The sequence below is a fragment of the Quercus suber genome, unplaced genomic scaffold, assembly GCF_002906115.3.
Source record: "Quercus suber isolate HL8 unplaced genomic scaffold, Cork oak 2.0 scaffold_88, whole genome shotgun sequence".
NCBI classification, from domain to species: domain Eukaryota; kingdom Viridiplantae; phylum Streptophyta; class Magnoliopsida; order Fagales; family Fagaceae; genus Quercus; species Quercus suber.
In genome coordinates, this window is record NW_027069553.1 from 397465 (window position 1) to 411550 (window position 14086).

The following is a 14086-nucleotide window of genomic DNA, read 5'->3' on the forward strand; positions in this document are numbered from 1 at the left end:
GTTCTTAATGAGAAATATGAGAATTTTTGAAAGCCTCATGGAGGGAAGAAAAAAAAAAAAAAACCAAGCATGCTGTGAGCAATAGAGATTTTGATTAAGAGAACAAGTTGAATTTAGAGAGAGAGAGAGAGAGAGGAAATAACAGTGGGGTTTATATATTCTCCATATTAAATATCATTCAACAGTAGTGGCATACTTTTCTCTCTAGGCTTTCCACGAAAACTTGGAGGTGAAAACTAGGCTTGCCGTTTAGGCAAATATCCTCTCTCCGTTCCGACGGTAAAGCCCATTTCAAACTGCTGTGTCTTTCTTGCAAAACCAACGATATGGAGGACATCACGAACCAGTGTGCAGGACTGAAACTATTAGAAAGGGAAGGGAATGAGGTGGACTTGACACTGACTGTGAGAAAGAATGGTTGTGTACTGGCAGGAAAGTTTTGTACGAAAAGAAGAGTGAACCTAGAATCAGTAGCTAGAGTTATGAAGACTGTGCGGCGAACTAAGGAAAACTTTGAGGTGTACGATATGGGTGATAACAGGGTCATCTTCCATTTTAGTTTAAAAGAGGACCTCGACAAGGTACTTTTGTTGAGTCTATGGTCGAAGTACCTGCTGATCCTCCACAAACTTGGCGCAGAGGAAGTAGTGACGAAAGTGAAGTTTAACAATGCATCCTTTTGGGTACAAATACATGGGCTCCCTACCATGTGCCAGACGAAGGAGGCAGGAACGGTGATTGGTGGGACCTTGGGGAAGGTGGAAAAGGTGGACATGGATGCAAAGGGCTTTCACTTGAGAGGACATATGCGCATCAGAGTTTCCATGGATATAACAGTACCGTTATGTCGAGGAAGGCTAGTCCGTCTCGGAGGGCCATCACCGCAATGGGTGGACTTCAAGTACGAACGCCTACCGATATTTTGTTACTGGTGCGGGATGGTCGACCATGATGAGTGTGACTGCATTCAATGGATTTGAAGTAAAGAAACTCTTCGCACGGAGGAGAAACCATACGGACCTTAGCTACAGGCAACGCAAGAATGGTTACAGAAACCGTAGCTCGTCAACACAACAAGGGGTGACTATGGAGGGTCGAAAGCACACAATATTGATAGAAGCCCAAGCGAGGAAGAGAAGCGGGCATGCATGGAGGTGGCGGTGGTAAAGGAGGACCTCAACACAAGGACCGAGAAAGCCTGTGATAGGCACGTGAGGAGTCACGTGGCAATCTCAGACTCTTTTAACACGCAGCTGATACGTCCAATCTAGGAAAACCTGCAATATACAGCTTTTGAAAAGCAACTATGTGACATCGACATAACCATTGCAGATGAGACGTCAATTTCAGAACAGCCTTTAAGCCCGGATATGGTGCAGGTTTTTTCAGCGGAATTGATGAACACGGCACAAGGAAAGAGGGTCAACGAAGGGGGAGAAGATGAACAACAGTAGTGACATTGGGGTTGGGCCTAGAGTGGACTTAGGCCGAAAGAATGAACACTTGGACCGGTCCACTAACTCTAGCCTTACACCTCACCTCATGGGCCAAGAAGTGCAAGAATGCAATTTTGTCACGGGCTTACAGACTCTTAAGCCTCAAGGGATTAATAAAAATAAAACAATGAAGGGCCCCATTCAAAGAAAAAGCAAAGCTGGACGTAATCTGGAAGGAAAGGAAAACCATGCACGTGGGGCTCGGGGTCAAATGCATGGGGAGGAAAAAAAGGAAGTTACGATGATGGAAGTGGAAGCAAACGGCGTAGGAGCAAAAAGGAAGGAACGTCTACCATTGGAGGAGATACCAGTAAACGATGAAACTGGTAAGAAACTAAAACTTGATGGAGATGTCATGGCTCTAGGAAAAATCATGGCACAACACCTGGGATCGGCGTTGGCTACAAGGCAGCCACGCCTGGAGCAATGAGTACAGTAAGTTAGAACTGTTGGGAGCTTGGGAACCCCTATACAGTGAAAGCTTTTTAGAAGCTCATTTTGGAGGAAGATCCCATCTTAGTTTTCCTTATGGAAACCAAGTTTGTAGTGTCTGAGATGACACTTATTAAGCGCAAACTAGACCGGCAACAGGGTCTTGTGGTTCCTAGTATTCGGCGTGGAGGGGGTTTAGCACTCCTATGGAAGAGTTCTACGAAAGTGGATGTCCAAACCTTCTCACCCCGACATATTGATGCGATTGTTACTGAAGAACAGAGTAAGAAACAATGGAGATTTATGGGTTTCTATGGACACCCTGAAACAAATAAACGGATGGATTCTTGGAGATTTCTAGAAGAGCTAAGCACAAGAAGTACCCTACCCTAGAGCTGTATGGGTGACTTTAATGAGATAATGCATGGGAGAAAGAAGGAAGGTGGTAATACATGCCCTGTATGGCAAATGAAGAACTTCAGCGATGTGGTCAACCAATACAACCTAAGAGATATTGGCTACATAGGGTCAGACTTCACATGGTGTAGAAGACTGGGTAATCGTGGTTGGGTTAAAGAGAGACTAGATAGAGCTTTGGTATCCATGAATTGGGCTAGTATATTCCCTAAGGTGAGGCTACACCACGTAGCTGCCTCCACCTCAGATCACTGCATGCTAGTGTTAAAGGCTCCTAGTGATAGACTGTGAAGAATCCGAAGGAAGAAGCTATTCAGGTTTGAATCCATGTGGTTAAGGGATGAGGGGTGTAAGGAGATAGTGGCTAACGCATGGGACAGAGCAATTAATATGGGAGGACAACATCCTTTCTCTTAATGTATGGAGGTGTGTAGGCAGTCTCTGACGACGTGGAATAGGAACACTTTTGGGCATGTGGGTAGGAAAATAGTAGGGTTAGAGGAAAAGCTTCAATGTCTGGAGGGGAGGAAATGTAACATCAACATAATGGATGAGATCCAGGAAACAAAGCTGGAGTTGAATAGAATGCTCTTGGTGGAAGAGGATATATGGTAGCAAAGATCAAGGAATGGTTAGTTAAAGTCGGGAGACTGCAACACATCCTTTTTTCACACCAAGACTTCTAACAGACATCAACGAAACATCATCACAAGGATCAAGGATTCAAATGATGTTTGGCAGGAGGATGAGGAAATCGTGGGTAGAACTTTTGTGGAGTACTATACAAAGTTGTTTACTTTATCCCATGCAGAAGTCAGTGCAGAACTTCTTGAGGCCGTCCAGGGCAAGGTGACAAACAGAATGAACAGCCTACTCCTGCAGGAATTTCAAGCTCATGATGTGGAGAAAGTGCTGAAGCAGATGCACCTATTGAAAGTGCCTGGACCAAACGGTATGCCTTCCATTTTTTACCAGCAATTTTGGCCTACTGTGAATTCTATTGTTATAAAAACTGTGTTAGACTTTCTTAATAATGGCGTAGCCCCTCCTAAGTTCCATGAAACACATATTATACTGATTCCTAAAACGAAGAACCCAAAAAGAGTAACGGATTACAGGCCGATCAGCCTATGCAACGTGGCCTACAAGCTTGCATCCAAGGCAGTGGGTTCCTCCTGACATTTATTAATTTTATGTATTTGATTTTTTAGCAATTAAATAAATTGGCTTTTCAACCTGCTTCTCAAAAAAAAAAAAAAAAAAAAAAGTCCTGCCAACTGTGAGTTTCACCCTTAGTAATTATGTTCCCAAGGTCCTCCCTCTACTATCTTAGTCTTGCATCCTCTTCCTACTGTTTTTTTTCTTTTTTTTTGAATGGAAAATACTCAGTTTTCATTCATAATTGGAAAAAGCACGTACATCTTGCATCCATGCATGCAGAATACATCCCGGGCACTCCTCAAGCCGAACTAGAAAGTCCTCCACGTTCACTGCATGTTGGGCCAGTGTGTGGACAGAAACATTTCCTTGTCTTTTTGTGTGTGAAAAAGCAAAAGTACGAAATCGTTGAGCACTTTGGAGTATTCCTTTGACCACATTTTGAATAGATGGGGCAACTTCATTCAGTCCGTGAATAGCATTGTTGAGCACTAACGAGTCGCTCTCAAACAGCACGTCCCGAACACCGACATCTCTCGCAAATTTGACCCCAACCTCCATGGCTTTTGCCTCAGTCTCCAACGGCCCCAACGGAGCAAACAATTTTCGACAAAGCGCTGCTATCACCTGTCCTACTTCATCTCTAATGACCACTCCCACGCCAGCTTGCTTCCGTTTAGAGAACACGGCCCCGCCAATGTTCACTTTATAGCATCTTGTTGGAGGTGGGACCCATTTTACAAGTTGGTTTTGTTCTGCGGTGGTTGATAGTCATTCATTTGCTATCTGGAATTCCTCCAGCAAGCTAAGGGAGCTCCTTGTCACTGCCAGTCCACTTCGTCACTTGCCCCCATGACTTACTTCATTCCTATTTTTCCATATCCCCCAGCAGCTCATGATTGTCCGCTCCAAGATTCCTAGACGTGACTCCTCCCACTTTTGAAGAAGCCATATCACATCCATAAAGTCCCACGAAGGTTGAAAGTCAAAAGGGAGGGAGAGTTTGCACGATGACCACACCTTTTTTGCATGTTCGCAAAACCAAAAGAAATGGCTTATGGTCTCCACCTGCTCCCCACAAACCTCACATGTACTGTCTTTAGTGATGTTTCTCTGTCGTAAATTTTCTTTTGTGGCTAGGATATTTCTACAAGCTTTCCATGCAAAATATCTGACCTTGTTTGGCACATTCATCTGCCATAATCTCTTCCAGGTCTGTTTCATTGGTGACTGGTTCAAGCTTTCCGCCATCACAGTATCCCATTATTCCTCCTGTGCTAGTCTATACGCACTTTTAACTGTGAACCATCTGTTCTTGTTTTCAGCCCATATCACTCTATCTCTTGCTCCAGTGAAACACAACGGTATGCTTAGGATGGCATTTGTATCCTGTAGTAGAAAGCATTGGCTGACTAGGTCCCTCTTCCATTCCTTGCTATCTTCATCCATAAGGTCACTAGCCCACTGTATTTGCCTCGACACCCTCTCTGGTGTAACAACCTTATATGTTCGTGGACTTGGAATCCATTTGTCTTTCCAAGCCTTAATCTGTGTACCATCTTCCACTTGCCATCTCATTCCCCGTCTCATCAGTGGCTGTGCTGCCAAAATGCTCCTCTATGCATATGAAGGCTGGCACCCCATGTCCGCATCCACAAAATTGTAGTTTGGGAAGTATTTTGCCTTGTATACCTGATAAAACAAGGAGGAGGGATCTGTTTGGAGTCTCCACTCCTGTTTTGCTAGGAGGGCAAGGTTGAAAAGCCGTAAATCCCGGAATCCCATCCCACCTTTCTCCTTCGGTAAACACATCTTCTCCCAACTCAGCCAAGCCAATTTCTTTTCATCCTTTACTTGCCCCCACCAGAATTGCCTAACCATTCCTGTCAATTCATCACATAGTGTATTAGGGAGCTTAAAGCAACTCATTGTGTAGGATGGCACTGCTTGTGCTACCGCCTTAATCAGAACCTCCTTCTTGGCATTAGATAACAATTTTTCCTTCCACCCGGTAAGTTTGTTTGCCACCCTTTTTTATTTTCCCACTAAAGAAGGCAGACCTAGATAAGACTCGTGTGGTCTGATGATTTGTGCCCCAAACATTGTTTTTATTACATCCCTTGTGTCGTGGTTTATGTTGTGGCGAAAGAAGAGAGAAGTCTTGCTTTTTTTGAGTTGTTGGCTAGAGGACTCCTTATAAACTTTGAGCACCCCCTGAATTTCCTTACCCTNACCTCCAACAAGATGCTATAAAGTGAACATTGGCGGGGCCGTGTTCTCTAAACGGAAGCAAGCTGGCGTGGGAGTGGTCATTAGAGATGAAGTAGGACAGGTGATAGCAGCGCTTTGTCGAAAATTGTTTGCTCCGTTGGGGCCGTTGGAGACTGAGGCAAAAGCCATGGAGGTTGGGGTCAAATTTGCGAGAGATGTCGGTGTTCGGGACGTGCTGTTTGAGAGCGACTCGTTAGTGCTCAACAATGCTATTCACGGACTGAATGAAGTTGCCCCATCTATTCAAAATGTGGTCAAAGGAATACTCCAAAGTGCTCAACGATTTCGTACTTTTGCTTTTTCACACACAAAAAGACAAGGAAATGTTTCTGTCCACACACTGGCCCAACATGCAGTGAACGTGGAGGACTTTCTAGTTCGGCTTGAGGAGTGCCCGGGATGTATTCTGCATGCATGGATGCAAGATGTACGTGCTTTTTCCAATTATGAATGAAAACTGAGTATTTTCCATTCAAAAAAAAAAGAAAAAAAACAGTAGGAAGAGGATGCAAGACTAAGATAGTAGAGGGAGGACCTTGGGAACATAATTACTAAGGGTGAAACTCACAGTTGGCCAGGACTTTTTTTTTTTTTTTTTTTTTTGAGAAGCAGGTTGAAAAGCCAATTTATTTAATTGCTAAAAAATCAAATACATAAAATTAATAAATGTCAGGAGGAATAGACTCCATTCAAACTAGAACAGGAAAGGAAAATCTCGCTCTCTTGGCTGGAGCATGTGCCAAAGTGTTGCCTTGCCAAAGGTTCGACATGTATGGGAGAGAATAGTTCTAAAGAAAACCAACTAAAGACATGATGTCTCGAATCAAGTGACCACTGGATGGATGATGGAAGCATTGATTTTGATAGTCAAGATAATCAAATTCATAGGACTTCTATAATTATAACCAATTTCATACCCATTTTCACAACTATGTTATGTAACAGATTGCCTATCACTCTCACACAGGCCTACTACATTTTTTTCACCACTTTAGATTAGTCATATAGGTTGAAAATTGGTGTGAAATCAATTGTGGTCCTAGAATTTCTTTTCAAAGGTTTTAGGTGCCCTTTAGCAAGAAAGAAACTTTGTGACCAGTAAAAGGCAACATCGTTTATAATGGAATTGTAAGCTGGTCAAAACTCAAACATGCTTCTTTATCACAAATACTATAATCTTTAAAAAAAAAAAAAAAAGAAGAAGAAGAAGAAGAAGAAGGCAAATGGTGATTTAAGAAACCATTTTGATTTCATAATGTCTAAATGTATATCTTTTCTTGCAAAGCAATAGAATTTTAAAATAACTAGTTACATTTCTTTACGATAAATATTTTATTTTATTAATATTATAGATAATTTTATTTTTTAATTTATCATTCTACAATCAAAAGAGATATAAAGATAATGCTAGTCAATGTTTTTAATAGGAACATGATAAAATAATCTACTAAATTTTATTCATCTATAAAAGTTCTATTGGTATTTCGCGAGACAATCCACATTGATGTTAGGGCCGACTCAATATAGTTAGGGGCCTAAGGCAACAATTTTATGTGAGGCTTTTGTGTTTAAATATAATTAAAGTAATTCTAAAAAAATCAATATTGATTGTGAGAAAAAATATATAACGCTATGTGGCGAGTTGTGAGATGTGGAGAAAAAAAATAGTGGATCCATAGGGTTTGCATCTCCACCGCTCACAACTTACCACGCAAAAGTTGTGATTTTTTTTTTGTGAGATTAGCATTTCTCCTTCATTTTAGGGATTGATATACACACACACACACACAAGACAACTAGGGGGTTTGGCACACAGATGAAAGACAGATAGCTACAATAGTAAAGGACTACTACAAGGGATTGTTCACATCCTCAAATCCGGTGAACATGGATGGGGTCCTTAACTCAATTGAACGGGTGGTCACAGATGGCATGAACCAAACTCTAACCAATTCATACACAGAGCAAGAAGTAAGGGTGGCACCTTTACAAATGCACCCCTCGAAGGCACCGAGACCGGATGGCATGTCACCCTTTTTCTTTCAAAAATATTGGCACATAGTTGGGCCCGACATTACCTCTATTATTCTATCAGTTTTACATTTTGGTAAAGTGTCTCCATAAAATGAACTATATTCATATTGTGTTAATCCCCAAGAAGAACAACCCGCAATATGTCACTAAGTATTGACCGATTAGCTTGAGCAATGTGGTTTCATGGATTGTATCAAAGGTTCTAACTAACCGTCTGAAAACTATTCTCCCGCAAGTCATCTCAGACTCTTAGAGTGCATTTGTGCCTGAAAGACTTATCACTAACAACACTACAGTGGCCTTTAAGAGGCCCCACAAAATGCAGAATAGTAGGAGAGGGAAGGTTGGCCATATGGTGATAAAACTAGACATTAGTAAAGCCTATGACCGAGTGAAATGGAAATTTTTGCGACGGATTATGTTGAAGTTGGGCTAATCCGAGCAATGGGTTAACCTAGCCATGGAAACTGTCCAGCCTGCATCTTACTCAATGCTCATCAATGGCAAGCCCAAGGGATTTATTAAGCTGTTGCAGGGCATCCGACAAGGGGACCCTCTTTCCCCATATCTTTCTTTTTTTTTTTCTTTTTTTTTTCTTTTTTTTTTATGTGTTGAGGGCCTATCTTTGATGTTGAGACAGGCAACAAAAAGACAAATCAAATGCAAGAAATACTTTCCTGTAGAGGGGGAATTCATATCTCTCACCTCCTATTTGCAGATGACAGCCTCTTATTCAGCCAAGCAACACATCAGGAATGTTAGCACCTCCACCACATTCTTGCCCAATATGAAGAAGCCTCTAGGCAAGCCATTAATAGACAAAAAACAACTTTGTTCTTTAGTCGTAACAAGCTAAGAAGTGAAGAAGGATATTCGGACAATGCTAGGTGCATAGATTATGATAGATTGTGAATGGTACTTAGGGCTCCTTATGGTGGGTGGTAAGTCAAAAGTGGGTACTTTTAAGGAAATTCTGGAACGAATCACTAAACAAGTGATGGGTTGGAAAAAGTATTGCATTTTGAAAGCAGGTAGGGAGATTCTTATCAAAACTATAGCCCAGGCAATACTGACTTATTCCATGAGCATCTTCAGAATACCTAAAGTGGTGTATGATGGCATTAACTCGATCTTGGCAAAATATTGGTGGGGCCAAATGCGAAATGAGAAAAAAAATCCATTGGATCAATTGGGGGAAACTATGCTGGCCTAAGAATAAAGGAGGGATAGGTTTTTGGGACTTTAATGCTTTTAACTTAGCTATGCTCGCAAAGCAAGCTTGGTGTCTCATCCAAGGAACACATTCGTTATTCTATTGAGTGTATAGGGCTCGTTACTTCCCTACATGTTCATTTATGGAGGTTGAGTTGGGAAGTAACCTCTTATACGTTTGGTGGAGTTTATTGCAAGCGAGGGAGCTTATAATGGAAGGCTTTGCATGGCAAATAGATGATGGTGAAACTGTGGGGGTAGCTAGCCACAAATGGCTTCCTTAACTCCCCATCTTTCGACTTAAAGCGGATCAATCCCTGAAGGTGTGGAGTCTTTTTAACTCGAACACTGGCTAGTGGGATAGAGCTCTTCTCCAACCTATGTTCACTGCCTCCACAAGAGATGCAGTCCTTTGGATCAAATTGGGCAATTTAGGAGGTCGAGACAAGCTATGCTGGATGGAGACTAAGCATAGAAACTTCACTGTCAAATCTGCATATCATGTTGCAGTTAGAATGGCCAAGCCTCCCAGTGGTGAACATTCTCTGGCTAGCCAAGATTGCAAGCTTTGGACAAAGTTTTGGATGTTGAATATGTGAGAGACCTCGAAAGTTGACTCTCAAAAAAGAGAGATTTTTGGAGTGCTTTTTAAGGCACCTCTCTTTTTGGGTAAGTGGTATGGAGTTGCCACTTATTTTTTTATACAAAAAAAAATAAGAAAAAAATAAATACATGACTAAATTGTTCTCTTCATTGATTGAATAAATATTACATATTTGAAAATTACCTGGTTTTGGGTCCTAGTTACAATCTATCAAATAATTATATGGCTTATTGTCCTAGTTACATCCTACCCAAAATAAAAAGTAAAGACAAGGCTAGATTTACTTAGCCAAAATTCTAAATTCGAAGGTTAGGTTACGGAATGGGAAGGTGTTAGGAATCCATTTTGCCCAAATAAAGTCTAGTCTTTTAGACTCTTGTAACTAATGTACTTTTTTATGCATGTCATGAATGATATGTTGAACATGTGAAACAAAACTTAAATCACACAAATTTATTTATGAATGTGTTAGGTTCTAAGGTCTTAGGATTTTATGTATTTAGAACTCTAATTTGTAATGTTGGCAAACCATGATCAAAACAATGTATTTAGTCTTGTTTAGGCTTGCTCAAAGTTGGTTTATTATTGTAAAGTTGGAATCGAGTGGCTGCAGAAGTACTTGGGACTTTCGGCCTAGCTCAATCGATTGAATAATAGACTCGATCGATCGAAAATCGCACAGGTTGTTTTTTCTGCAGAATTTTCAACTCAGCCCTACTTCATTAAACGTTTAGGGTTTTATGTTTTTACCCCTAGGTATATAAACAAAACCCTAGCCACGTTTTTTAAGGTTGCTCCAATTGTATTGTTGCTCATACATTGTTGTTTTGTGTAAATCTCTTGTGAGATCTTTGAGGAGTTTTCCTTTACACAAAGTTTAGGGTTTTCAAGTTGGAGATATTATCTACATCTTGATGATCAACTTGGTTACTTCCATTGAAGCTTAAAGATAATCAAGCGGGGGTGCTTGTAGCTGATTGAAGAATCCAAGAAAGAAGGAGTCCGTGGATTCGGAGCTTGCACGTGGTCATGTCAGTAAGTTCTACTGGTGGGTAGCATTATAAAATCTATACGTTATATATATATATATATATATTATAATGGGTTATTTGAGGAAAAATAAGAAAATCACAATAAAAAAAATATTCATTTTCTTGAATGCATAATTGTAAAATTGCATTTCATAGAACATAAACGGAAAATTACATGGTCTTGGTCATAGATACAATCTAATAAAGTACATGATTTTGATTCCTAGTTACTTTATAAAAATGCAAAATGAATTGGATATGACCTAGTTTATAAACCAATCTAAGATCAGAGGTCAAGTTACAGAGTGGAAAGATGTTAGGCACCAACCCCTTCTAATGAATCAATCCTCTAGAATATTGTGGCCATGATGATGTCATACAAGCATCCAAGTATGTCACAAGGAGAGTAAATTTGCATGTTATGTTCAAAAAAATGGATTGAAAGATTAGGGTTTTGAAAAAGGTTTTGATCATGTGAGTATAGGTCATAATCCCTATGATAACTTAGCATGATTTTATATGAGCATGACACAAAATAGAAAATGTGTTAGAATGTTGAGAGGTAAAAAACTAATAATCTCTCTCTCTCTCTCTCTCTCTCTCTTAATAAATATGATATTATTTAAAACTTATAATGTTTGTTTCATAAGAATTATTTTTTATCATTAGACTAAAATTTGAATGTGTTTTTTTTAAGATAGGCAAGACAACCCAAATACCTTATTCAACAATAAAACTTTTTGTTAATTGAGCTAACTAAAATCATATCTCATTTCATTTGACAAAAATTAAACAATATAAAAGATTTAGTTTTAATATATCTAATGTTTGCCATTTGAAATAATTTATGATTAGTTTTCTTATCTTATTTGGTATATGTAATTTTAAATTGCGTGGCAACTGGCATCATTTCGTGTGTAGTTGTGGCATTTAATAATAAATACAAGTCAATAAGGGAAAAATAAGACTTGCAAATATAATATTAGTAATATTATTATTATTGATAATTCTCATAAGAAAAGGGTAATATTATTGACAAGGCATTCATAATCCATTTAATAAAGTGACTCTTTAATTGTGCACATCCTAATAGTTATTAAATTGCAAGAGAAAATAGGAAAATTATTGGATGCTTCCTTTCTGAGCGGAAAAGTCTAAGATCACATAATTTTTCATAACTTCTTGTCACAATTGTGATGTGACAAAGTGTGATTGGTGAAGAAAAAATGGTGGGTTATGTGTAAGTGATAGTTAATCATTCACAATCTGCCACGTCAGAGCTATGTCAAAAAAGTTGTGGAATAATTTGTGGTTCTAGAATTACTCTTTTTGAGCATGACGAAGTAGTCCTCATTTCTCTTATATTCGGTGAATCCTACTATGAGTTTAATTAATAAACTTTATTATAAATATGAAATGAGAGAGTACTATATCACCGAGCTTTAGAAGCGCTCAATAATTACTTGACAAAATAAGAGAAGTTTATATATATATATATATATATATAGACACACACACACACCTATTGAATGATTAGTGATTCAGGTACTCCATCTGCCTATAAATAGCTTACTAGTGAGTTTTCTCAAACTATCCCTCATAAGAGCATTCTCATTAAAACTTTTAAAATTTTTAGCATTTAGCATATCAAAAAGTTACTTTATCAATTTCAACAACTCATTTTACAGTACATCAACATCAAATGTTCTATTTTGTTACTATTTTGTTTAAAACAATATAAACTACTCATTAAAATAATAAAAATCAACTACACAAACCACCTTTTCCACCACAAGCATTAAAATAATAATATTTTTTTTAAAAGATTGGAGCTAAAGTGAGCTTTCGAAGATGAAAGCTCATTGTAGCTCAATTGGCTTTTTTTTATTTTTTTATTTTTATTTTTTTTTAAGTTTAGCATGTTTGTTGTAGCTTGCTTTTTGGTGCTTTTTACAAACTTGATGTTAAAATTTAGCATTTATAGCATTTAGCATTCTTAATAAGAATGGTTTCCTATCCAAAGCCAGTTCCTCTCTTTATGTCTTTCTACTCATTTTATGAAAAAGTATAATTTTCTACTTTCTGGGTATAAGTTTGTGAAGTTTTTAGTTATAAGTTTCTCTAGATGTATAAGGTATAAAAATGAGTTTGTGAAGTTTTTTAATAGAACGATCTGTTCTGTACCTCAAGCTTTCAAGTTTTTGTGGATTTGCAATTATTTAGCAGCAAGTTTATGAAATTATTTGAAGTATACAAAATTATTTATACTCTCTAAAATATAACTTAAAGTTGTCAAATTTTCATTACATCTTAGCCATAAAATGGCCCTGATCTATTCTAGAGCAAATGGAAAGAATTCTAATGCTCGAGGTGAAGTAGTTTATTAACACATCATATATACATTATAAATAAAATTCTCTTTCATATGATGATCTTATAATTGCTATTCAAGATCATGGCATTTAAGAGTAATACTCTAAGAGTCTTAATCTTTTCTTGCGCAGTCTTTTCGTTCTTCGGTTTGCTTCTATCTTACACTTCAAATGTGACAGTTACCATTGATGGTAGTGGTGACTATCAAACTATTACTGCGGCTGTGAAGAATATACCGATGAATAGAAAACATGAGTATGTTATTTTCATCAAGAAAGGAACTTACAATGAATCAATTTATATTGGAATGAATATGTCCAACTTAGTGTTCATTGAAGATGGCAAGCAGAAGACAGTTACTGAATTTTCTGAGAGTGTTGCTTCTGGGTTTGAAAAACACGAGGTTCAGCTACACTGGGTAAAGGTTTTTTTTTTTTTTTTTTTTTAAGTATTATTGCATTAAGCATATTTTTAAACATGTAATTTGTTTCCCCACTAGATCATTCACCTCTCCAAAAGCCAAGCTCTGAAACTTGGAAATTGGCCACTATTTTGTTGCAATTTGTATGAGTTTTCCTTGATGCCATCTTTTGATGTTTTAGGATGTGCATGTAAGGCTTAACCAAATTGTAAGGATAATAATAGTAGATAATTTTTATTTGTCATCTTTTATGTCTCATTGCTAGTGAATTCATTAAGATCGAACAAAACATATAAGAGCTGTTCGATCACTAGCTTCTTAAACATATAGTAGATTTTTTTTTTTTCTTTTTTAGTTTTTAAGAAACTTAAATTCTGTAAGGATGTGGTGCAAAATCTATGTTTTACCCATTCAATCCCAACATATCACATCATCTTATTATATATTTGAGAATAAGTACAATTATACTCAATCAATTCTAATACTCATATATAAATCCAACCAAATTGGGAATTTATTAAGACGTTATTCTGTGTGGTAAGATGTATTGAATTTTAAGTAAAATGCTGATATGACAATCTCTTATTGGATGATGTAAAATATGGATTTTACACCCCATCCTTATTAAATTCGGACT

General features: G+C 38.1%; 1 protein-coding gene across 1 annotated transcript; it reads left to right on the forward strand.

The window, feature by feature from the left end:
- The first annotated feature begins 326 nt into the window (after positions 1-326).
- On the forward strand, positions 327-980 carry LOC112000250 (uncharacterized). Its single transcript, XM_024032346.2, has one exon. It carries the CDS (start codon positions 327-329, stop codon positions 978-980), a length of 654 nt encoding a protein of 217 aa, XP_023888114.2.
- Positions 981-14086: the final 13106 nt, after the last annotated feature.

Excerpts from the sequence above, each read along its gene's own strand:
- LOC112000250 (XM_024032346.2), top strand. The coding sequence starts at position 327 with ATGGAGGACATCACGAACCAGTGTGCAGGACTGAAACTATTAGAAAGG.